Genomic DNA, 23,851 nt, shown 5'->3' with positions numbered 1-23,851 from the left:
GATATTTATTAGAAATTAAATTAGAAGAAGAACAAGTTAAAGAAACTATGATTGCTTGGGGGAAGAATTTTGGATTGATTTAGAGAAATGGCAAAAATTGTGGTCTCAAAATTATAAAATGACAATGTCAACAGCATATAAAGAAAATTTGTATAAGATGTTTTACAGGTGGCATTTCCCCCCGACAAGAATAGCAAGAATGTTCAAGAATAAATCCGAAAAATGTTGGAAATGTCATCAGACACCTGGCTCATATTACCATATGTGGTGGACTTGTGCGGATGCTAAAAAAATACTGGACTAAAATCCACATGTGGTTGGAAAAAATGACAAAAAAACATATAGACTTGAAACCAGAGATATTTTTATTGGGAATTTTACCTGAAATATATAGTAAAGACTTGAAATATCTGATTGTAAATGTATTAACAGCGACTAGGATTGTATTTGCCAAAAACTGGAAAAATGAGAAAACACCATCACAGGAGGAAATCATTAAGAAAATATTGGAATGTGCTGAAATGAGTAGATTGACATTTGAAATTAGAGAACAAGAGGATAAACAATTTTATAAAATTTGGGATCTATTCTATCAATGGTTAGACAATAAAATACAGTAATGAAATATGTAGACTTTTAGAAAATAATAAATATATAAAGATGTACTTCTTTCTTATTATATCTACAAAATGATTTTAGGATAGATTTGGGATGATAATATGAACTGTTATAAAACAAACAAAGTAAATTATGATTATCTTGTAAAACATGAATGAATAAAAGTATAGTCAAATGATTGATTAATAATGAAACTAAGGTATTTAATTTTTGATTGAAAATACGAGATTATATGCAATGTAATTGTAATTGAAGACTACGAAATGGAAGCACAAAACAATTTGTAAACCAACCGGCACACTGTATGTATACATATGGAAGATGGCTTGATGTTTTTATGTTTTGTTTGTTTATGTTTGTTTTTAAAAACCATTAAAAACTTAAATTAAAAAAAAGAAAAGAAAACAGAGCTCAGGAGGGCCACATGCAGCCATTTCAAGCTTTGTTTTCAGTCGTGACAGTCTCCTACAGCCCTCTGCCAGCAAGAATGGAGTTCGGGTGTGTGTGCAGGCCCCCCCATAGCTCAATTTTCGCTGGCAGAGGGCCGCAGGACATCATCACAGCTGAAAACGGGGTTCAGGAGCCCATTTTCTCTGGTAAAGCATTCAGGTGACCACAGACGCCCTAATACAAGTGACATCCTGCTGGCCATTCTCCCTGGCCTCATCCACCCTGGCCCCTCGAGGTCAAACACAACCTTGATGTGGGCCTCAATGAAATCGAGTTTGACACCCCTATGATTGAAGATTCAGCAGCAGGTTTGATTATGGGAACTGTATTAGAATTAGTAGGATCTATGCTGTGAGGTTGGGGAATCAACTCCTTGGATTCAGGATCCGCAATTATATTAAAACAGGAGCCAGTTCTACTTCGTAAGCTTGGGGTTTTAATAATCTTTTATTTGTCCCTTCAATACAATGCATCTTCACTTCCCCTCTTACAAAGAATCTTCATTTTCTTCCTGGTGATCCATCAAATTTTCTGGTCTTCAGTTTTAATATGAGGTGAACCAAGAGATTTCTTCCTTTTAAAAATAAAATATTTATCTTCTGCCCCTGTAATTGCCTACTTCAAAGCACAGAATAGGAGCCGCTGAGCAAGATGCTGGTTTCAGGGGTATTTAGGAAAGGGGGGAAAGCATAGTTCACCGTAAACCTGCTCTCTGCACAACCTCAGCCATCTGCATCTGCTGCCGGCTAACCACAATATCTTTGGGTTACAAAACTGGCCATCCACTCACAGGATGAAATTAGGTTAATGATCTTGAGCCCCAGATTGCTCCTGAAATCTTGAGTAGTGTCCTTCTCGGGAAGCTTCCAAAACCTGTTATCAAACGATAATGTTTAACAGACAGAGGATCATATGATTAACTACAAGTCGTCCTTGCTTTGCAACTGCCTTTTTGAACAGCTGTTTGCAGTTATGATGGTAATGAAAAAGTAACTTTATGGTTAGTATTGTGTTCGAGCAGAAGTTCTCACTCTGGTCTGCACTTTGAGCAGGAGCCAGAACCATTCCCATTGGCTGGCTGGCTGACAGCTGAGTATAAAAGGGAGCTGTCAGATGGCATCAGCTGTTGCCTGTCAGCTAGCCACATGTGTTAGCTTGTGGCTGCCGCGGGTAACCTGTTCTTGTTAAAATAAACATGTTAGCTGTTTGAATGTTGCCTCACCTCCATTCCTTAAGTTGCTGATCTAACAGTTGGTCCTTGCATTTATGACTTTGTAAAGCAAGGGTGTCAAACTCAAGGCCTGCATGCTGGATCCGGCCTGCAGGGTGCTTAGATCTGGTCCATGGGGCCACCATGGAAACAGCAAAGGACCGGCCCGCAATACCTCTGCCAGTGAAAACAGAGCTTGGGAGGGCCGCATGTAGCCTGCCTGAGCTCGGTTTTCATCTGTGGCCGGCCCTCCCGAGCCCTGTTTCCACTGCAGAGTGCTTGGGCCATCACAGGCACCCTTGGTATGAGTGACATCCAACTGGCTACGCCCATCCTGGCCATGCCCCCCTCTCTGAGGTCAAACACAACCCTGATGCGGCCCTCAATGAAATCAAGTTTGACACCCCTGTTGTAAAGCAAAAGAAATTTGAAGTAAGAGCAAAAGCACTGCTGCAGTTTTAGTTAGTGATCGTTTTGCTGAAGAATTGAGTCACCAGTCCCAATCTTGGTTGCTAAACGAAGATTGCCTATACATAAACAGAATAAAATGAAACTGATGGATGTTTTGAGACTATGCAGTACTATTTGGTTAGTGTCCTCTAGTTTGTCTCCCCTGAGCCAAGGGAGATCCTTCTGTTGGTTCCTTCTGAAAACTTCTCACAGAGATCTGTATGTTATGTTATGTTATGTTATGTTATGTTATGTTATGTTATGTTATGTTATGTTATATGTTATATTATATGTTAATAGCATTGTGTATTTGAAGAAATGTTCATGAAAATGCAAATACATTTGTGTGTGAGAAACAGAAAACAACAGCTGATAAATGAAACAGAACAAAATGTAAGGGAAAAAATAGGAACAGATTGAAATCAAGCTTTCAGACAATGTCAATTTATTGTATTTTATGTTACATTACACAAAAGTATCTCCATTTGAATGAGGGGTATCTCCATGTGGGGCTCCTTCATTTTATTTATGGCTTATTTTGGCCTACTAATAGGCACTGTCCCTACCCTGGTTTCTCCAATCTGAGAAATTCAAGCCAGATTACATAACTGAAGGACCACCCTGGGGAAGACTTTAAAATGTTTGCCAGGACCACAGAATTCTCTGGAATGTATCACAATCATAACTGCACACAAAAAGCAGAGGATGTCAAACGTTTAAAGACTTCAGAGCCCCCGTGAAGAGTTATGTTTGTATCCACCCTTTCGCTTTTCTCCCCTTATGCATCCATGGAAACTTGGGGAACGCAATTGTTCTTCAGTAAGTTGACACATCTGAGTTCTGCACATGAAGATAAATCATTTTTTCTTTGGGCTCCCCTGCTCTATGGAAAGGAACCAAGAGATGAATGGGAACAGATAAAATAAATCAAACTGATAACCACAGCCATTTCATCCAAATTCTTAAGTATATTATAATGACCTATTTGGCCAATTTATTCTTGAAAGAAAAAGAATAGTAGCTCTGCCTTAGCTGAATATTATTTGGAAGAAGTACTTTAGACCCTGTATGACTTGCATGACCCCGCTTTTTTCAGGCTTTCATACAAATGACTCGAAAAGAAGGACTATTTTAAATTTACCAAGTTGTCCCAATGTCAGCCAGATCATACAACACTACAGGGAATATGAATTCGCTGCTGTAAGTTGTCAATGTGGGCCTCAGACTGGGACCCCAAAAGAATATCTGCCCCAAGAAAACTTCATGAGAGTTCCACGTGCTGCTTCAGTTTGGTGTGGGTGTTTTAGGATGCTAAAGAAAATAATGTTATGGACATCCAATATTATCTGCTAGGACAGTCAGGCAGCATGAAGCTTGAGGTTAGTTCAAGGAGCTGGATGAGAGCCCATAAGTTCATTTTTTTTCCCATGTAAGGCTGAAAGTTTTTCAGAGGTGGAAAAAGGTGAAGCATGAAACTCATAGGAAATTGTTTTTTTAAGCTTTGAGGAGAGCTGGGCTGTTCACAGATAATTTTGGGAAATGGTTGGTGGATTTCCCTTCTGGCCCACTTTAGGGAGAGAATGATCCAGGAAATGTTTTTAAAATTACTAGAATGTTTTATCCCAAGAAGCTGGCCAGTTTTATCACAACAACCAAACCAATGGGTTGACTCTTCTTCATAAAGTTTGTCTTCTAAGACCCTGTTTTTTCAGGATGTTAGGAAAGGTGGGTGAGAGGAACATTCAGCCTGCATCACCATGCAACTTCGTTTTCTGATTCTGAAGATAAAATATTCCTCCTCTTTAAGAAGTGTTCCTACCTGTGCAGATTTTCAGCATCGTCAATAGTCTCAGGTAAAGTTTTCCCTTTGGTCTCAGGTAATAGCAACACCAAACCACCATCCACAAGGCCAATGACAGCTTCAGGCACCGCAAAGAAACAGAATGAACTATGTGTGACTCCTGCCACAAAGGTGGCATGCCAACCATGCCTTTTCAGTCATTTATTTGTGAATTAAGTAAAAATGCACTCCTGAAATGCATTAATTATTTTTTTTCTCCACCAAGCCTTTAGGTATACTAAAATAACAATCAGAACATGGATCAAACGTATCCTTTAAATACCACATACAAAATTATATGAAGGAAAGTACAAAGAAAACAGGAAGTTGGATAGGCATGTATCCATAATCCAGGCTTTTTTGCAATGAAAAATTTTAGGCAGCCTTCTTTTCTTTTTAAAATAAACCTACAGGTAATGGTTGGTTTGGCCATTGATGGGGTCTCTTAAACAATAACATCAAGTTTTGTTTTGTTTTTTTAAGAATAACCAAGGGCTGCCCTACTCATTTGCCAGATTGGCTGATTCACAGGGGCAATTGGTTTTAAAATTGGTTTTTTCACTGTTGTGCCTTGTCATTATGCCAGAATTCAGGGCTATGAGGTGATAGATCATTCCTAAACCCCACTCACCCTTGTCTTTCCTCACAATTCCTGTCCATGTAATTCTTCCTCCCTAGATATCCCAATGCCATGCAGCAAATCACTGATTAAACTGAGTTGCTTAATAGAACAAGATAAAATTCCATTGCCTTGACCCTGAGATTTAGAGGTGTTTTTTTAAAAGAGCTTGACCAGAAATCCCCCAAGGCTGTGCTGTTTTGCCAGGATACTTCTGATGTACTGGAAGAAATCTGAAACTTGTTATGACAGAAGCACAAATGGTACCCTTATTCTCAATCACTCAAAATAACAAAAGGTCATTCTTACCAAAGACAATAAGTGGAAGCTCGTGCCAAATATTTGCCAGCCTATAGACAATGAATGGGGTTATGATCCCCCCAATATCACTCATGGAAGAGCAGACAAGGACCCCCAGATTCCTTTAAAAAAGAAAAAAAAGCACAGGAAAAACCCCTTATCTCTATCAACAGTATGTTTAAAAGATCCCTAAACAATATGATGATCATTTTTTTTAATCAGCCATATTTCTCAAGCCAGTTCATTCATTTTGCCTGGTGAACCAGGTAAGCTTTCTTCAGTAGCACCATTCACCTTAGCTTCTGAGACCAAAAGAATTGAGAAAAACTTTCATGACCTTGGTAGGACCGGATGGAAATGTGCATGCGTCATAAGTTGGCTTTGAATATCAGAAGCTATTTGAGCAACACTGACATAATAACAGACTTGGAAGGGACCTGAGAGATTTTCTAGTCCAGGGGTGTCAAACTCAAGGTTGGCAAGCCAGATCTGGACCACGGAGTGCTTAAATCTGGATTGCAAGGCCACCCTGGAAAAAGCGAAGGATTGGCTCGTGGTGCCTATACGTGGCCCTCCTGAGTTCTGTTTTCAGCTGCGACAGCTCCTGCAGCCCTCTGCCAGCAATAACTGGCGGGGCGTGTACACACCTTGGGCTCCATTTTCACTGGCAGAAGGCTGCAGGAGGCCGTCGTGGCTGAAAACAGAGCCTCGATGAGTGACATTGAGCTGGCTACGCCCACCCCGGTCCCCCAAGGTCAAACACAACTCTGATGCGGCCCTCAATGAAATCGAGTTTGACACCCCTGTTCTAGTCCAATTCCTTGCTCAAGCAGGAAACCCTATACCGTTCTAGACAAATAGCTATTCAGTCTCTTCTTGAAAAACTCTCAATGATGGAACACCTACAACTTCTGAAGGTAAGTCGTTCCACAGATTAATTGTTCTAACTGTCAGGAAATTCCCCTTTAGTTCAGCCCAACCCAGAAAGGTCCAACAAAGGTCCTCCCAACCCAGGATACCGGAAGAGGATTCACTCACCTGAGGAAGGTTGGGTAGAGCTCTGCATTGACTAAGCAAACCATTTCATAGCACATTGTAATACCCAGCCTGCCAAAGCAAGCTGCAGTCATTTTTAGCCAATAGAGATCTGAAAAAAATATTGAAGATATTCTCAGCTGAATGTTGCCTTTTAACGTCTTTGGGGCTTTTTTTAATGCTTTTTTTATGAGTGGGATTCCTAATACCTAATTAGGAATTAAATTTTATTTGACTAGTTTATTATTTATTATATTATATATTATAGTTTATTAGACTAGTGATAACTATTCAAATAGCATGAGGGAATAAAGGGAATAAAGGATTAAGGGATAACATATAGGCACAAAACCTCCAAATTGCATAGAAATAAGTTGCCTTGTATTTTATATAATTTATATATATATATATTTATATATATATTTATATAAAATAGATTTGGTGAGTTCTAGAATCTAATGACACAAACAGCTGCTGTTTTCTTCGTATTTCTTTAAATAAATGCTTACATAATGAATATTTATATATTATACAAATACTTAAGATAAAAAAAGCATATAGTAGTACTTTATGTACTCAGTGGTGTCTACTTGTCTATGAGATCTGGCAGATGGCCAGATCTCTGTGTCTGCTGTCCCTCAGGACCCAGGAAGAAGAAGATCTTTTCTGCTGTAATGCCTGCCCTTGAGCATATAAAGACCCATGCTGAAATTAGATGAGTTTTTCACACAGAGCAGTAAAAATATGGCTTTTATCATCAATCCTGGGGGGTCTGGTAGCATGGGTGAGCTTATGTCATGGCTTGTTTGAACGTTTGCGACACTTCTCAGCTCCCATTTTAGTTTTTTTTTTAAAAAAAACTCTGGTTGTTTTTTCCCCCAAGGTCAACTTGTAAAACATTCCTATGCCAGTTTCCAAGTTGCCATACGAAAGAGAGGAGGGAGGGGAAACCTCCTTAAGGAGCGTACAGCAAATGAACATTCCAAACTTACATCACTGAGATTGTAACTGAGGCAACTGGATATTCTAGGCGGGAAAATCCTCTATTGGAAAGCATGATTAATGACTCCTAGCCCATGAAAGTGTTCCTTTGGAGAACCTGAATTATGATACACCCAGAGGGGTGGAGGGAAACAGGGTCATAGGTCAATTACATATTTCAGAGTCGGCTTCATACAGATCATGCCAGTATGTCACTCCTAATAAAATCTTTGAAGTTTTTTGAAGTTTGTCTCGAGGCTCATGATTTAATTAGGACAATCGCCTAATTCTGACACTCAGTTTTTATTCTGTTTTAACTCTCATTTATATGAAATATGGCAGCCTATAAATTTATTAAAGAAATTAAAGAATCCAGAGCATGCACAGCACTTATAGATATGTCTGTGTCTTCAAGAGTCAAGGTTACCCAATAGCCATTGTGCAAAGCCCATGTGGGCAGGAAGCGGACAATTTTGCATGTGTATAAGACAAAAGGATGGATTTCTATTGTTATGAAGCAGCTGGGATGAAGAAGGATGGACAAAGAACAGTCTGCTTAATTCTTTCCTGATTGGACCACTTCATTTGCAGAATTATCTCCAAATTTTATTTGCCCTTGTCCATGAGAGAGAGGGGAATGTTACAAGCTCTATGCATTATATTTTGGCAGAAAAAAAAGTTGCAGAGAACAGCATCCAGGTGTCTTTGGACTGCTTTTCCTGTCATTTCTCACCACTAACCATGCTGGCTGGGACTCAAGGGTGTCAGAACTCAACCCAATTGGAAGGTCACTGTTGTTGACCCCTAGATTAAAGAGAAAAAGGTCCCACACGATATATCATTACAACACTCACCTTCAGGAACTAAGGCAGTAATGAGACAGGCGATTCCTGTCATAAAATTTGCCACAGCCCAAGGATAACGGCGGCCTATGCGGTCAACTGTCACTATGAGTATGATGGCAGCAGGGAATTCCACAAGAGCAGAATAAAAAAAGTCCAGGTAAATGTCGCCTCCACCAATTCCAAGATGCATGATGAGGCCCTGATATACTGCAGCACTAGTAAACCTAGGCAAAGAAGTGGAAGCTAGATGAAGCCAGGGTTGGGTTTTTTTTTAATTCACCCAGAAAGTTCTGTACTGTATTGCCTCAGACCATTTTCTAAAGCTGGAAGACAGTTTGAAATTAAACCTGAGTATAGTTTAATGCCAAAGAGCTTGAGAATCAATGCATATAAAGTGTACCTCAGCTACCTTTCGACATTAATGCCAGGACACATTGCATTATAAAAGCAGGTTTGCTTCACACCTCTTTAGCCATAATGTGGTTTGTTTCATTTTGGCTTAGCATATTATTCGGTGAATCTAAGCACTGTGATTTGTAAAGCACATTTTGTGACCTAAAACAGGGGTATCCAATCTTGGCAACTTTAAGACTTTTGAACTTCAACTGCCAACATTGAGAGTAGCTGGCTGGCTGGCTAGCTGGGGAATTCTGGGAGTTGAAGTTCACAAGTCTTAAAGTTGCTAAGGTTGGACATCCCTGGCCTAAAATGTTAAATTTGCTAACTGAGATGAATCACTGAACTGTAGCTAACCAAACAATGGCTTACCACAATGTGTAAATCCAGTCAAGAAACTAAAGAGCTCCTCTAAGTGCAATTATTCCTCTCAAAAATTGTGGATGTGAGAGAAAATAGATTGCTTAATTAAAAAAGAAAACCACTGACATTGCTGATTGATTCTATCCTCGATTTCAATGCTATCTCTTCCAGTCTCCTATTGCCGTTCTTAACTATTTCTGCAGCCTCCCCCTGAGCTGGCCAGTTACACAGAGATGTCTTTGGGCTAGTTTTTAAAACTGAACTTTTCTTACCAAGTGTACATTAAGATTAATGTATGTTTCCTTATCTGTGGTGTTCTCACCAGGTCTGTAAAGGAAGGGTTAGGCTTATCGTTTATTTCTTCCTCAGGCTGAAGTTTCTAGGAACAAAAAAAAAAAAATCATTATTTTAGTGTTGGAGGTAGTTGAAATCATAGTATCAGGGATTCTGATGGGAGGACTTAGCTTCTCGATTTTTTAAAGTAAAAAAAAATACATGAAAAACTGTTCTGTCTCACCTTTCTTCTTAAAAGATGAAAGAGTACAAACTCAAACAAACACAGGCAGGCAAGCTGGCTCGGACTTCACAGAGTTAATTCTTTGGAACTGATAATGTCCTTGGCATTCCAACTCGCTCTGCCTGCCAAGTCCGAACTGATAACAAGTAAAAAGCTACTTACAGAAAATTACAAGGCAGACCACAAAAATCATTCACAAAGAAAAACCTGAAGTAAGATCAAACTTTGTCCCGTACAAAGTTCCAGCCGACAACACACCCACTTTTATCCCCTGTGGGGTGTGGCTCAATGACTCAGCTCACTCTCTGACCCTCCCACGCCTCCTACGTTGCTGCTCACGTTTCTCCCTACGACGCTGCCTAGGATCAAGCCAACATTCTTCCTCTTGACTCCCTGTCAGGGGCTGCTCCGATATGCCTTCCCCCTTATTAATCTCAGGCTGTTCCTCTCGGTTGTCTGATGAAACCTGAGGCATTATCAGGGAGGAAGGCATTGCCAGAGAGGAAGGTCCTGGGGAGGAAGGCATTCCCAGTTCCTCCTCCTCATCTTCCAAGTCCTCTTCCTCTGACAGCACAGGCTCGGGAATCAGAGCCACAACACTATCCCTCACTGCAGGGCCCTTCCCCTGAGTCTGATGGTCAGGATGTGGTCTCAAGGGGAAATGGTCGTGGAACATCCGTATAAGGTCCGGGGCGTGGATCGTGGAAGCATCCACCCAGGAAAGGGCCTCTGGCCCATCCCCCTGCATCTCAATCAAATACTGGAACCGCCCTTTCAGCCAGCGGGAATCCCTAATGCTGGCCACGTTGCCGTCTACTGTGTCATCATCACCGGGCACAGGTGGTGGATCATCAGCTGCAGGATGTCGGAGATCACACAAAGAGGCGTCAGGGACCAAAAGGGAATGGTGGAAGACTGGATGAATTCGCATGGAGCGTGGTAGAGTCAGTCGATAGGGTATGGGGTTGATGACCGCCTCAATGGGAAATGGGCCGATGAACCGATGGTCCAGCTTCTTTATCGGGTAGTCGACCTGAAGATGTTTTGTGGACAACCACACACGGTCTCCTACAGCCAGCGGAGGCGTTGCTCGTCGAGAGCAATCTGCGAACCGTTTGTAATCTTCCTTGGCCCGTATCGGTTGCTGCCAAACTAACTGCTGAACTGAATGTAGTTCCGAAAGGAATTCCTGAGTCTCGGTAACAGGGGAATCTAATAATGTCAATGGAAAGAACCGCGGATGGTACCCCACATTAGCATAAAATGGTGTCATTTGGGTGGAGGTGTGCTGGGAGTTGTTGAATGCAAACTTCACCAGAAGGAGATAATCAGCCCAGTTGTTCTGCCGTTGGTTTACAAAACAATGCAAATATTGCTTGAGAATGCCAATGACCTTCTCCGTCCCCCCATCAGTCTCTGGATGGTGTGCCGATGACAAACACACCTGCACCTGTAATGCGGTCATCAGGCTTTTCCAAAATTGCCTGTAAATTGTACACCGCGGTCAGAAACTACCCTGTCTGGCAGACCATGGAGACAAAAAACATGCTGCAAGAACAAACGGGCAGTTGTACGGGCCAATGGCAATTTATGACACGGAATGAAGTGGACCATTTTTGTCAACATGTCGACCACCACAAGCACAGTCGTAAATCCTGAGGATGATGGTAAATGAGTCAAGAAGTCCGTGGAAATCGCTCCCCATGGTCTTTCTGGAGTCGGCAGAGGTTGGAGGAGACCAGGAGGCTCACCTGTCGTGACTTTCGCTTGCCTGCACGGTACACAGGACGTGACATAGGCGTGGACATCCTGCCATACTCGAGGCCACAAAAAAGTCCGTGTTACAAGATGGAGGGTCTTAAAAAACACAAAATGGCTGGCTGCAGAGTTGTCGTGACCCTGAGTCATAATAAGGGCTCGAAGCGGCCTCGTGGATACGTACAACTGGCCCCGATGCTTGAGTAAGCCCTCCTCCAAAGTCCATGGGGATTCGGGTCCAATCTCCCCCATCCACTGCTGCGACCAAGCGTCTAGGCGCTGCGCCTCTCGCACCTGAGTCCGCAAGTCCACCGGTTCCTGGACTGTGGCCAAGGATTCTACTGGCAGCACCATCCATGGAGGAAGGGGGTCCTTGGGGCAAAGGTACTCAGGTTTGCGGGACAGGGCATCCGCCCTCCGATTGTGACCACTGGGGATATAGGTCACAGAAAAATTGAACCGGGCAAAAAACAACAACCACCGGATCTGCCGCTGATTCAACTTTCTTGCCGTTGACAAATGTTCTAAATTCCGATGGTCCGTCCGGAGCTCCACCTTGTGCCGGGCCCCCTCGAGATGATGTCGCCAAGCCTCAAACGCAGCCTTGATAGCCAGCAACTCTTTTTCCCAGATGGTGTAATTGCGTTAGGAAGGAGTGAGTTTCCGGGAATAATAAGCGCAGGGAAAAAGAGTGACGCTATCCACTGGGGCTTGCAACAGCACCGCCCCAATAGCCATGTTGGACGCATCCGTCTCCACCACAAAAGGACAATGCGGATCAGGCTGCCTCAGGACGGGTTCTGCGATGAAGGCATTCTTGAGGGCCTCAAAAGCCTGTTGCTGCAGAGCCCCCCACTGGAACGGGACTTTCTTTCAAAGGAGCTGAGTTATTGGACCCGTCAGCTTGGCAAAACACGGGATGAAGGTCCGGTAATAGTTAGCGAACCCCAATAGGCATTGAACGTCCTTCACGCCACGAGGGGGTTCCCAACTACATAAGGCCTCCACCTTATGCGCGTCCATGGCAATGCCTTTGGGAGAAATGATGTCCCCAAGGAACTCAATGGAAGTCTGGAAGAAGAAACATTTCTCCAGCTTCACATAAAGTTTGTGCTCTCAAAGGCGTTGCAAAACCAGATGAACATGTTGAAGGTGGCTGTCCCTGGACCTGGAATAGATCAGAATATCATTCAGGTACACCACCACGAACCAATCTAACATATCCCGAAACACGTCATTCATCAGGTGCTAGAAGACTGCAGGGGCGTTGGTCAACCCAAACGGCATCACAGTGCACTCAAAATGGCCGTATCGGGTGCCAAATGCCGTCTTTCATTCATCCCCCTCTCACATCTGCACCAGGTTGTAGGCCCCTCGAAGATCGAGCTTGGTGAAGATAGTGGCCTCCCGCAACCTCTCCAACAATTCCGGAATGAGCGGCAAGGGGTAGCTATTCCGCACCGTGATAGCATTTAGCAGGCGGTAATCACAGCACAAGTGTAAGTCTCCTGTCTTCTTCTTGACAAAGAGGACTGGGGTTGAGAGAGGGGACGACGAAGGCCGGATGAAACCTCGGGCCAAGTTTTTGTCCAAAAAGTCCTGTAGTGCGGCCAGCTCAGGCTTGGACATGGAGTACAAATGTCCCTTTGGCAGTGGTACATTGGGCAGAAGGTCCACTGGGCAATCATAGGGCCGATGTGGGGGTAACCGCTCTGCCTCCTTCTCACTGAACACATCCGTGAAGTCTGTCAGTTCAGGAGGTATGGAGATGGCAGAGGTGGTGATGTCCTGGCCAGCACAGGTGTGGTGGAAGTGATCCATGCACTGCAGACTCGGAAAAGAAATGGCGTTCCGCAACCATGCCACCTGAGGATCATGAAACCTAAGCCAAGCCATGCTGAAAACTAATGGGAAATGGAGGTCCGTGGTGACATAAAAGCAGATCGCCTCCTCATATTCTCCAATGACTAGGCGCAAAGGCTGGGTGGCAAATTTAATGGGTCCTGCAATAAGTTCCTGCCCATCAATAATCTTGACCCTCATCGGAGGTTCTACCGGAATCAAGGGAACATCAAAATGGGCCACAAAGGCCTGGTCCATAAAGTTAGTCGTGGCCCCCGAGTCCACCAGCGCATTTGCTGGAATCCCTTTCGACTGGTTAGCCAAGAAAACCCGAGTATGCAAAATCAGATGCCAAGGGGGCCCAGAGTCAACCTCCGCTAATTCAGGCGGGTGTTTGGTACGTGCCCAGCCTAGGGTTTCCCCTCAGGTCAGGCCTGCCTTGTTTCCCGACTGATCACGCCGAGATTCAGGCACAGGCTTGAGTGCCCCACTTCGCTTTAGAGGACAAGAAATAGCGAAATGTCCTGCCCCCCCACAATACAAGCACAAACCCCCTTGGCATCTCCGTGTTCTCTCCTGAGCCATCAGAAGAGGTCTGACCGCTCCTAACTCCATTGGTTCCTCGGCCATGTCCACGACACATTGGGTGACCTGGGGCGCTGTTAGCACAGGGTGCTGTGGTACAGATGCGGATGGCTGCCCCTGGATGGTGCGACGGTTCTTTCACCGTTGGAGACGTGCATCGATGCGCAAGCATTGCACCACCAGAGCGTCGAGGGTCGGGGCTGGTTCCACTCGAACTAACTCGTCCTGCGGCTCATCTGACAGGCCATCCTGGAAGGCATCCATTAACGCTGCATCATTCCAGTTGGAGTCCAGGCATAAAAGCCGAAATTCAGAAATAAATTCTTGCAGGGGCGCTTCCCTGTCGAAGATCCTAAGACGCCTGGCTGCCGTCTGCACTCGTATGGGGTCTTCATACATGTGTCGCATGTGTTGCCAAAAACCCTGGTAATCAGTTAATAACGGGCTGTTCTTGAGCAACAAAGGTGTGGCCCATCTGGCGGCCAAGCCAGAAAGGAGGCTTATCACAAACTCCACCCGAGCCTGGTCATCTGGGAAATCCTCTGGCCTCAGAGCCATAAATAACTGGTACTGTCCCATGAAAGCCGGGAATATCTCAGGCTGCCCAGAAAACTTATCCGGCACAGCCACCGGGCATTTCCGACGGGGAGGGGGAGGAGGAGCTGCATGAGCCTGCAGCAAAGCAAGTTGGGCTGTTAATTGAGCCACTTGCTGTTGTAGAGTTTGATTTTCATCTTGCAGCTGTTGTTGAAACTGCTGCTGCTGGTCCATCTTAGGTAAAAGATGGTTTAAGTCAGGTACAGGACAAAAATGTTCTGTCTCACCTTTCTTCTTAAAAGATGAAAGAGTACAAACTCAAACAAACACAGGCAGGCAAGCTGGCTCGGACTTCACAGAGTTAATTCTTTGGAACTGATAATGTCCTTGGCATTCCAACTCGCTCTGCCTGCCAAGTCCGAACTGATAACAAGTAAAAAGCTACTTACAGAAAATTACAAGGCAGACCACAAAAATCATTCACAAAGAAAAACCTGAAGTAAGATCAAACTTTGTCCCATACAAAGTTCCAGCCGATAACACACCCACTGTTATCCCCTGTGGGGTGTGGCTCAATGACTCAGCTCACTCTCTGACCCTCCCACGCCTCCTATGTTGCTGCCCAAGTTTCTCCCTACGATGCTGCCTAGGATCAAGCCAACATTCTTCCTCTTGACTCCCTGTCAGGGGCTGCTCCGATATGCCTTCCTCCTGATTAATTTCAGGCTGTTCCTCTCGGTTGTCTGATGAAACCTGAGGCATTATCAGGGAGGAAGGCATTGCCAGAGAGGAAGGTCCTGGGGAGGAAGGCATTCCCAGTTCCTCCTCCTCATCTTCCAAGTCCTCTTCCTCTGACAGCACAGGCTCGGGAATTGGAGCCACAACAGAAAACACAGTAGTCAACTATAAAGAAAGAGAATCTGTCCTATTTTTAAGTCAAATGTGTGACTGTTCTTCGTATTAATTTCCTGACTGACAGCAATTGGAGTAAAGTCAAAGTTCCAATAAATGAGGTGACTTTCTCATCGTCTCCTCACCACAACAGTCCAATCTGTAAAAAAAATGCATTTCCCAAAAGCTGTTGGACCTCATGAATGGATTTGCACTGATCTGAGTAGGAGTGAAATCTCTGGAAATCAGAGACTTCTTATAAACCTAGGGAAGAAAATAATCTTCCACCAACCTCCTTCTACAGTCATTTCCTTACTTAACCAAGGTTGTTGGTTTTGTTTTGTTTTGTTTTCTCCTTCCATGCTGTTCATGATGATATCCACCTGGAAGCATTTCTGTTGGGATAAGTTTTGCTTTAGAGTTCCTAACATGTTCAGCTTCTTATTTATCTGCTATTATATTTGTACTGCATTCTTCATTCAAGAAGTTCCAAATAATATACAGCAACAGCTACTCACAAGCCACACTAGGGTGAACCGAGGCAATATGTCTGCAAAAAGTACTTCGAAAATTACAAGTTCTACCCAGAATCCTCCTGGCTAACCAATTGAGATGCTAAATCCATTGGTCGGCATAGTATCTGCACAGCACACCACTCAGGGGATAGCTTTGCAAGGAGATAGTTCTGCTTACCTCCATGGATGGTGGCAGCTTCTTTTGGTTTCCCTTGGCAATACGTTTAATAATTTTCAGGGCTTTGTCATTTTCCTGCTGGGATATCAACCATCTTGGGGATTCTGGAAGACACCTGTAAAGCAGTGTACAATATTTGTGTAATATTGATGGTAACACAAAATCAGGATGACATAGGTCTTGGCTGAAACATGACTTTGGAAACAAGATTTAGCTTCTCTGTAGCAAGTGTGCAGTGTCTGGTCCAAGTTCCCTATTTGCACAGGTTCCCTTTGGAACGATCTGGTCCAAATTCCCTATTTGCAACATGATGAATCTTGTGGTGATAGATAATACACAGGTAGTCCTCGACTTATAACTATCTGTTTAAACTCTGTTCAAAGCGATGAAAAAAGTGACTTACAACTCTCAGGGAGTCCCCATGGTTATGTGATCAGAATTTGAACCCTTGGCAATCAACATGCATTTACAATGGTTGCAGTGTCCTGAGGCCACATGATCACTATTTGTGTCCTTCCCAGCTGGCTTCCAACAAACAAAGTCAATAGAGGAAGTTGGGTTTATTTGACAACAAGAGCATCACTTAACAACTATGGTGATTTGCTTACAAACCATAACAAAAAATGATGGTAAAAGTGGCCATGATTCATGTAACAACCATCTCATTTAACAATGGAAGTTCTGGGCCCCGTTATGGTCATAAGTCAAGGACTATATGTATATTATTCAATGTTGGAGTGTCAGGAGTTGTCTGGGTTTGACTAACCAAAGTCATCTCTGTCATGGAGGAAGTGCATTTCAGAGGAATAATCAGCAACTCAGTTCACTTACTTCATGTGAGAGAAAGAGAGTGAAGACACCCCTCCCTAATAGTTTCAAAGTATATGCTTCTTATAGGGAGTAGTTTGCTTTAGTTTGGTAAGATTCTGTCTGTAGGTGTGGAACAATAAAGACATCAGCTTAAAAGGATCATTGCATGTCCTTCTTGGTTCTTGGAGCCTGACATATCTCTTTGGGAGATATGAGGTTTGTTGGCTAGCTGGGGAATGTATAGTGGTCTGTCCTACTAGGGTTGTATGTGATTGGGTCAGTGATGGGATTCAATTTTTTTTACTACTGGTTCTGTGGGCATGGCTTGGTTGGCATGGCAGCGGAAGGATACTGTAAAATCTCCAGTCAGAGGTGGTATTCGCCGGTTCTCCAAAGTACTCAAAATGTCAGCTACCGGTTCTCCAGAAATGGTCAGAACCTGCTGAATACCACCTCTGGATTGGGTGAGCTATGCAGTTGAGCGTTGCTGTTTACCAAGTGATTAACATATTATTTGGTTCTTGTAATGTTCACGCAGTATTATCTGCTGCTCATCTGGGTGTTGTTTAATAGTTACATGAGAAGACACTACAATAGGTGGCACCATATCAGTATAACAAAAATGGCTTGGCAATGTTAAAGTAAAATGCAGCAGCATAGACTATCCACTCCCATATAAGCAGTTTCCACAATAAGCAGCAAATCTCACTTCCTCAACATCATAGCACTGAAGATGTTATCTAGGTAGGACATGAAACTTCCACAAATGAAAAGCCAGCTCAAACTCAACTCTTACAACATGACAGTTCTTTTCTAAGACCTTTGCATGGATTAATATTGCCAATCTTCAATGACTTTTCATAATTAAAGTATACTAACTTGGAAATAATTGACAAAAAATACTTTGGAGTGCACAGAACCGTGAACACAGCACTTATCTGTCACCCTAAAGCACCATATAGCTGTCATAGCTGCCTTCAGTAGCTATCAAATGACTGCAAGAAAAAACACAGCTGTTTTAAAGACAATTGGTAAGTTCATTGCCCTTTACGTTCTGAATCCAAAGTATTCCACACCTCCCTAGATTAACATCATGGAATGTTAAATTTGGGTGATATTGTCAAAGCAAAGCTGGCAACAAGTGCATTTTTTTCCTGGAAAAATAAACGTATCTAATTAGGTCCCGATTTAAGAACACCCCGCCTGCAAAAGTTCTTCTTGGTTACAATATTTTATTTGCATTCTTGGTTGTTTTTTTTCTGTTTTAATTAGAAGGGCAGCCTTACTTACCAATAATAGAGCAAAAAGAAGAAATTTGGCAATGTGACAGCAAGTTGAAGCCATCTCCAGTGAGGAATTACATAAGCAACAGCAGCAAGTATAAGGAGTCCAACACTGAAGGCCACTTGATAAACAATACCAACTGTTCTTCTATAGTTCAGACCAACAAACTCTGCAACTTTGAAAGGGCAGAAGAAATTAAACATAGTACTGTATCATCATCATGATCATTGTCGTCGTCGTTGGAACAGAGCTCAGTTTTAATCTTCTACGTGTAGTGCTCAATTAGGAAAGTTTCTATTTTTTAATGTGTGAGTTCATCATTCAAAATTCAGTTTTTATAAAGTGGTGAAGCATATCTTTCTATGACACCATCAAAAATATTCAGTGTATTCCTGGAATTTTATGAACCTACCCAAGATAAAATGTGCACGGCACGCCATCCCACCAAAGCTGTCTACAAGAGAATCAAACCATTCAAGATGTTAGCCACAATTGTATGGCCTGAGTGCCATGCATATCATGACACACTTTAGGGAAGGATAGGGCTCAGATTGCACAGTTGTGGCCAACACCTTGTTTTGACTTCTCCCTGCACATATTCCTATGTCTCACATATTCTTTATTAATTGTACAAAAAATCTTCTATGAACAATGAATTACCGTGTTTCTCCAACAATACGGCCTCCACCAATAGGAAGGCCCAGCATGTTTTTGGGGCATAAAATCAAATTAAGCCCCTCCCCCCAAATTTAGGCCTACCTTAAAATATTTAAAATAAGGGGGAAGGGCAGGAGACTTGCCATTAGGAGCGCCCGGCAGGCAGGAATTCCTCGCCACCAGCCGCTCCTAACGGGTGATCATGGCAAAGCGCGGAGAGCTCCCTTTGCTGCAGACACCTTGGGCACCCACCGCTGTTGCTTTCCCTTCTGCCCATTCCGCTGCCACGTTTGGAGCTGCCGCTTCCTGTTTGGAGTGCCACCGCCATTTGGAGCTCCAAACGCGGAAGTGGCAGCTCAAGCATGATGGCGGGCGATCTTTTATTTTGGTCCGCCGAAGTTCAGAGCGAGCAAGAGAGGGAGACTGCGATGCCTCCATCCGAGATGGCAACCTCACTAGTGGATCACAACGTGGCTGGAAGCCCGAATCGGCAGGATACAATGGCAATCTTTTTGGAGCGAGAGGAAAGGGAGAGAAGAGTTGCAAGGCGTAATTTGCAGGAGGAAGTGGGTGTACCCCACGGCAGGGAGCCCAAGGAAGAAGGGCCGGTAGGCAACGGAGAGCGTCCCGTAGCTCCGGAAGCAGCCTAGAGACGCGCCCAGGAAGAGGCGCAGATGCTTCCTTGTAGTCCCCAAACCAACTCCAAACGCGAACGTGTTCCAAACGCAGCCGGTCGCTAAAGACCCAGAAAGCAGCAAGGGCGCCAGGTGGAAAGGACAGGGTCACGATCACACGGAGATGCCCAGAGAGCGGAGCGCACATAACTAAAGGTGGCGCACGCAGTTGGTTTGGGGACTACAAGGCAGCATCTGCGCCTCTTCCCGGGCGCGTCTCTAGGCTGCTTCCGGAGCTACGGGACGCTCTCCGTTGCCTACCGGCCCTTCTTCCTTGGGCTCCCTGCCGTGGGGTACACCCACTTCCTCCTGCAAATTACGCTCGCAACTCTTCTCTCCTTTCCTCTCGCTCCAAAAAGATTGCCATCATATCCCGCCGATTCGGGCTTCCAGCCACGTTGTGATCCACGAGTGAGGTTGCCATCTCGGATGGAGGCATCACAGTCTCCTCTCTTGCTCGCTCTGAACTTCGCGCGACCAAAATAAAAGATCGCCCGCCGTCATGTTTGGAGCTGCCACTTCCGCGTTTGGAGCTCCAAATGTCGGCGGCACTCCAAACACAGAAGCGGCAGCTCCAAACGTGGCAGCGGAATGGGCAGAAGGGAAAGCAACAGCGGCGGGTGCCAAAGGTATCTGCAGCAAAGGTGGGAGTAGGGAGCTCTCTGCGCTTCGCCATGATCACCCGTTAGGAGCGGCTGTTGGCGAGGATGCAAGGGAGGGAATTAAGTCACCCCCTGAAAAGATGGCCTAGCCATTTTTTCGGGGCTCAAAAAAAAATAAGGCCCGGCCTTATTATGTGAGAAACACAGTAGCAGCTTTCTATATTAGCAAAAGTTGCTACTGGTACATTCTGAAATAATGAAAAAAACTATACGGCAACTTTTAATTCAATAAATGAAAGGTTACCCATTGTGTTAGATGGAAATAGTAATTATTTTATTTGAATTAATCAATTTATAACAGTAGGGTCGGGAGCATGATTAATGTACAATAGTATATTGTGCAGTATCAACCAAATATTTAAACTATCAACACTCTTACTCAAGATATATCCTGTTAACCAGCCTCCTTTGCTGACCAATCCTTGTATCAAGCGAAAAACCATTACCCATGTGTAACTAGGGACAACAGCCACAAGAACGCCTGAGATAGAATTTATTAGGATGGTAATTAGTAAGCACCGTTTTCGGCCAAACCTAGAGAGAAAAGATATTACAGTCATTGTTATGTATTTGAAAAGCAGAAAAGAGATGAACAATATTAATGTTCTTGAAGACATGGAATTATTTGCCAATGAAACTCTTGACAATAAAAAAAACCTCATTCATTAATTTAGAGCAGTCCTCTTGCTCCGGAGTGCTATCATGTTGAAAAGACTGAGAGAACAAAGGCCATCTATGTTCAGCCTTGAGGCAGTTCAGTGCAGTATGTTACTGCTGGTGGCATTCTCATATCTCTTCTCCAGGTCTTCTGAAAATATCTGTTCATAAGTCTACATAGGCTGTCTAGCTCCAAAATGTTTTAAAATTTGCTCAATTGGATTGAATTACTTCATTTATTGTAATTTGATATTTTTATTGTTTACCTTGAACATTTACATTTATTACTGTATGATTGTTATGCTATTGTTGCTAATCTACAGTTGCCCTTGGAGATTAATAGTTTAATAGCATGCAAATAAAATCTTTCTCTCTCTCTTTTTGCCTTCAAGTCAGTGTTGACTCCTAGTAACCAAATGGACAAGTCTCTGCAGTTTTCTTGGCAAGATTTTCAGAAGCAATTAGCCATTGCTTCTTCCTAGGGCTGAAAGAGAAGGACTGGCCCAAGGTCACCCTGCTGGCTTTGGGCCTAAGGATGAGAACAAACACTCTCCCGGTTTCTAGCTTGATGTCTTATCTACCACACCAAACTGGCTAAGTAAAATTTATTAGCTAAACTAAAGTCTAATTGGTCATAAACCAGGGGAAAATGCCACAGGAAACAATACTTCACACCACTTTTTTTTCTGTTGGCTGGACGGATTTTCCTTTAACAAAGTAATCTTAGATTGCATAGAATCTCATTGGACCTAATGAAAGGGCAGCTAAGGGCCAACTGCGAGAACAAATATTCTCACCTGCTGAATACATAATACAACATTCTGTTCCAAGTGTTAATTTTCCAACAAAAGGCAACTTTGTTCTAAAAAGAATGTCTCTGCAGCTTCCCCTTTTCTTTGCAATAGAGAAACAGGAAACACTACAATTCAACATGGAAAATCTTACTCACTTGTCTGCCAGGTAGCCAATGCTTATGCAACCAAGAAAAAAGCCCACATTCACACATGACTGAAATAGATCCAGTTTCCAGGCGTCTTTGCACACCAGGTTAAACTGAAAAGATGAAGCATGCTGGTTAAAGAAAGTACATCAAAATGTTTCACATGTTTTACACAAAAGTAACATTCTCTTTAAATGTAAGATATAACAGCAAAAATATCTTTCCTTTTCCCCCACCTTTTTGGCTGTAAATAATGTTCATAGCATTCAGAGAGATTCTCTCTCTCTCTCTCTCTCCTCTCTATAGCACTAAAAATCTCCACAGACCGTTCTCATCCTGGTCATTCATATTTTGATCTGTTACCATCAGGGAGACGCTATAGGTGTCTTAAAATGAGGACTAATAGACTGAGAAACAGCTTCTTTTCCAAGGCAGTAATTGTCTTGAATCAAACAGTGCATGTGTGATTTAGTCCTATTATTATTATTATTTTAATTTTTAAAATACTGTAGTGTGATTGTGATGTGGTGTTTGGGGCACTATGCTGGAGTAGCTTTCCAATTTCATTGTATTCGTGGAATGCAATGACAATAAAGGTATTCTATTCTATTAACTATAACATATGGACATTAAAATTAAGACACAAATCTCATAAATTAAGCTACATCAGCATGTCTAAGTTGTCCTGTTATGATCAGTGAGTCTCCTCTAAACATGACAAAGTCTGAATCTTCATAATTTAATTCCAATTCTTTCAAGGCAATTATTATTGTCTCTGATATTTGTCCTCTCTGAATAGATTTAAACACTTCTATTTCCCACTGAACATCCGAGGGCTTTTAAAAAAATATCTCTTTAGAACATTTATACAGGCTGCACCAAAAGTGAACCCCATAGGCCAATCACAATATGTTTTATTAATTGCAGGTAGTCCTTGATTTACATCTGTAATTGATCCAGTAATTATGATTGTAAGTTAAGGGGGTCATCATGTGCCTGGTTTTACCACCTTTTCTAAGGTGATTGTTAACCTTGAACTCAAATGAACAGTACATATTTTGCTTGATGTCTAAAAAATAATATGGAAATAATTAGTAGATCTACCTTGAGAGAGAGCTTGTCAGCTCTTTCATCTATCTAGCTTCAAGGAGCAATAACATCTGGAGAAGAGAAGAGCCTTTGGTGTCCTTTTGGCACTGGCCAAAATGGCTTAGCGAAGGTTCTTTACATTAGCTTTATCATCTACTGGAGCAAGCAATGTATGATTATTGAGGGATCTTACCTCAGTCACAATGGATGATCCATGGAAATCATAAAGCCAACCATCTTGGCATGCAACAATAGGAATGTGGCTGATATTGCTGTCAGCAGTGAAAAAATTAATTGGATTTGTGCAGTTGAACTCAGATACATTCCAATCCACATTGTATCTCTGGCACTGACTAATGAAAGCATCGCCATGAGTTTCTTCCTTTGGAAAGGTATGATTCAGCTCCTCTTCAAGGCTCCAGCCACATTTGGCTGTGAATTCAGGAAGCCCAGCTGTCTGGCAACGATGCTCAGGAGTAAAACCTAAGAAAACGATACCAACATAGATGGGTGTGAAGGCAGCAGAGAGCAAACACAGAACAAAAAATGCTCTTTTCTGATACAAGTCAAACTCTCCAATGTGCTCTAGAATATCATCTAAGGTTGGCATTCTCGCACCAGGAATTGGTCACCAAAAGTGACAGCCTCACATGCATCTCTCAACATTTTGTTGGCAGTAAAATTGCTTAAATTTAGAAGGTGTGATCAGACCAAAAGTCACAGGAAAGCCATTAATTTACTTTGTAAATTGACAAACCATGCATTACAGACTTCATTTCTAATCTGCTAATTCACATTGCACTTGCGGGCTCACGTCCTACACGTTGGGTGATTTCTTATTGTTAAATTTAATACTCCACTATTAACTGTCTGGTATAGTCTTTCCTCCAACCATCAGCACATATAATACAAAGATCTGTAGGAATGCACAAGATCTTGTGAATCTTCCTAAGTCCAACAATTTCATTTTGGATGTGTGTGTACTTTGGTTCACCTAAATCAAGGGTCTTCAAACTTGGCAAGTTTAAGACTTGTGGACTTCAACTCCCAGAATTCCTGAGCTAACATGACTGGAGAAGGAATTCTGGGAGTTGAAGTCCAAAAGTCTTAAAGCTGTCAAGTTTGAAGACCCCTGACCTAAAAGGACC

At 42.9% G+C, this 23,851-nt stretch overlaps 1 protein-coding gene and 1 pseudogene across 1 annotated transcript; both read right to left on the bottom strand.

The window, feature by feature from the left end:
- Nucleotides 1–3,156: 3,156 nt before the first annotated feature.
- Nucleotides 3,157–23,313, bottom strand: LOC113417030 (solute carrier family 22 member 2-like). Its single transcript, XM_026675209.2, has 11 exons — nucleotides 22,897–23,313; nucleotides 21,624–21,727; nucleotides 20,397–20,551; nucleotides 18,031–18,199; nucleotides 15,931–16,045; nucleotides 9,380–9,486; nucleotides 8,358–8,572; nucleotides 6,526–6,634; nucleotides 5,497–5,609; nucleotides 4,548–4,647; nucleotides 3,157–3,611 (listed from the first exon to the last, which is right to left on the bottom strand). The coding sequence occupies exons 1-11, from the start codon at nucleotides 23,311–23,313 to the stop codon at nucleotides 3,545–3,547; spliced, it is 1,671 nt and encodes a 556-aa protein (XP_026530994.1). The 3' UTR covers nucleotides 3,157–3,544.
- LOC148132884 (uncharacterized) lies at nucleotides 11,483–12,603 on the bottom strand (annotated as a pseudogene).
- Nucleotides 23,314–23,851: the final 538 nt, after the last annotated feature.

Source organism: Notechis scutatus, chromosome 1, assembly GCF_049901735.1.
Source record: "Notechis scutatus isolate UNSWTSFEM ecotype Mainland chromosome 1, rNotScu1.2, whole genome shotgun sequence".
NCBI classification, from domain to species: domain Eukaryota; kingdom Metazoa; phylum Chordata; class Lepidosauria; order Squamata; family Elapidae; genus Notechis; species Notechis scutatus.
The sequence above is the reverse complement of the archived record's forward strand: the minus strand, read 5'-3'. Positions and strand labels throughout refer to the sequence as shown.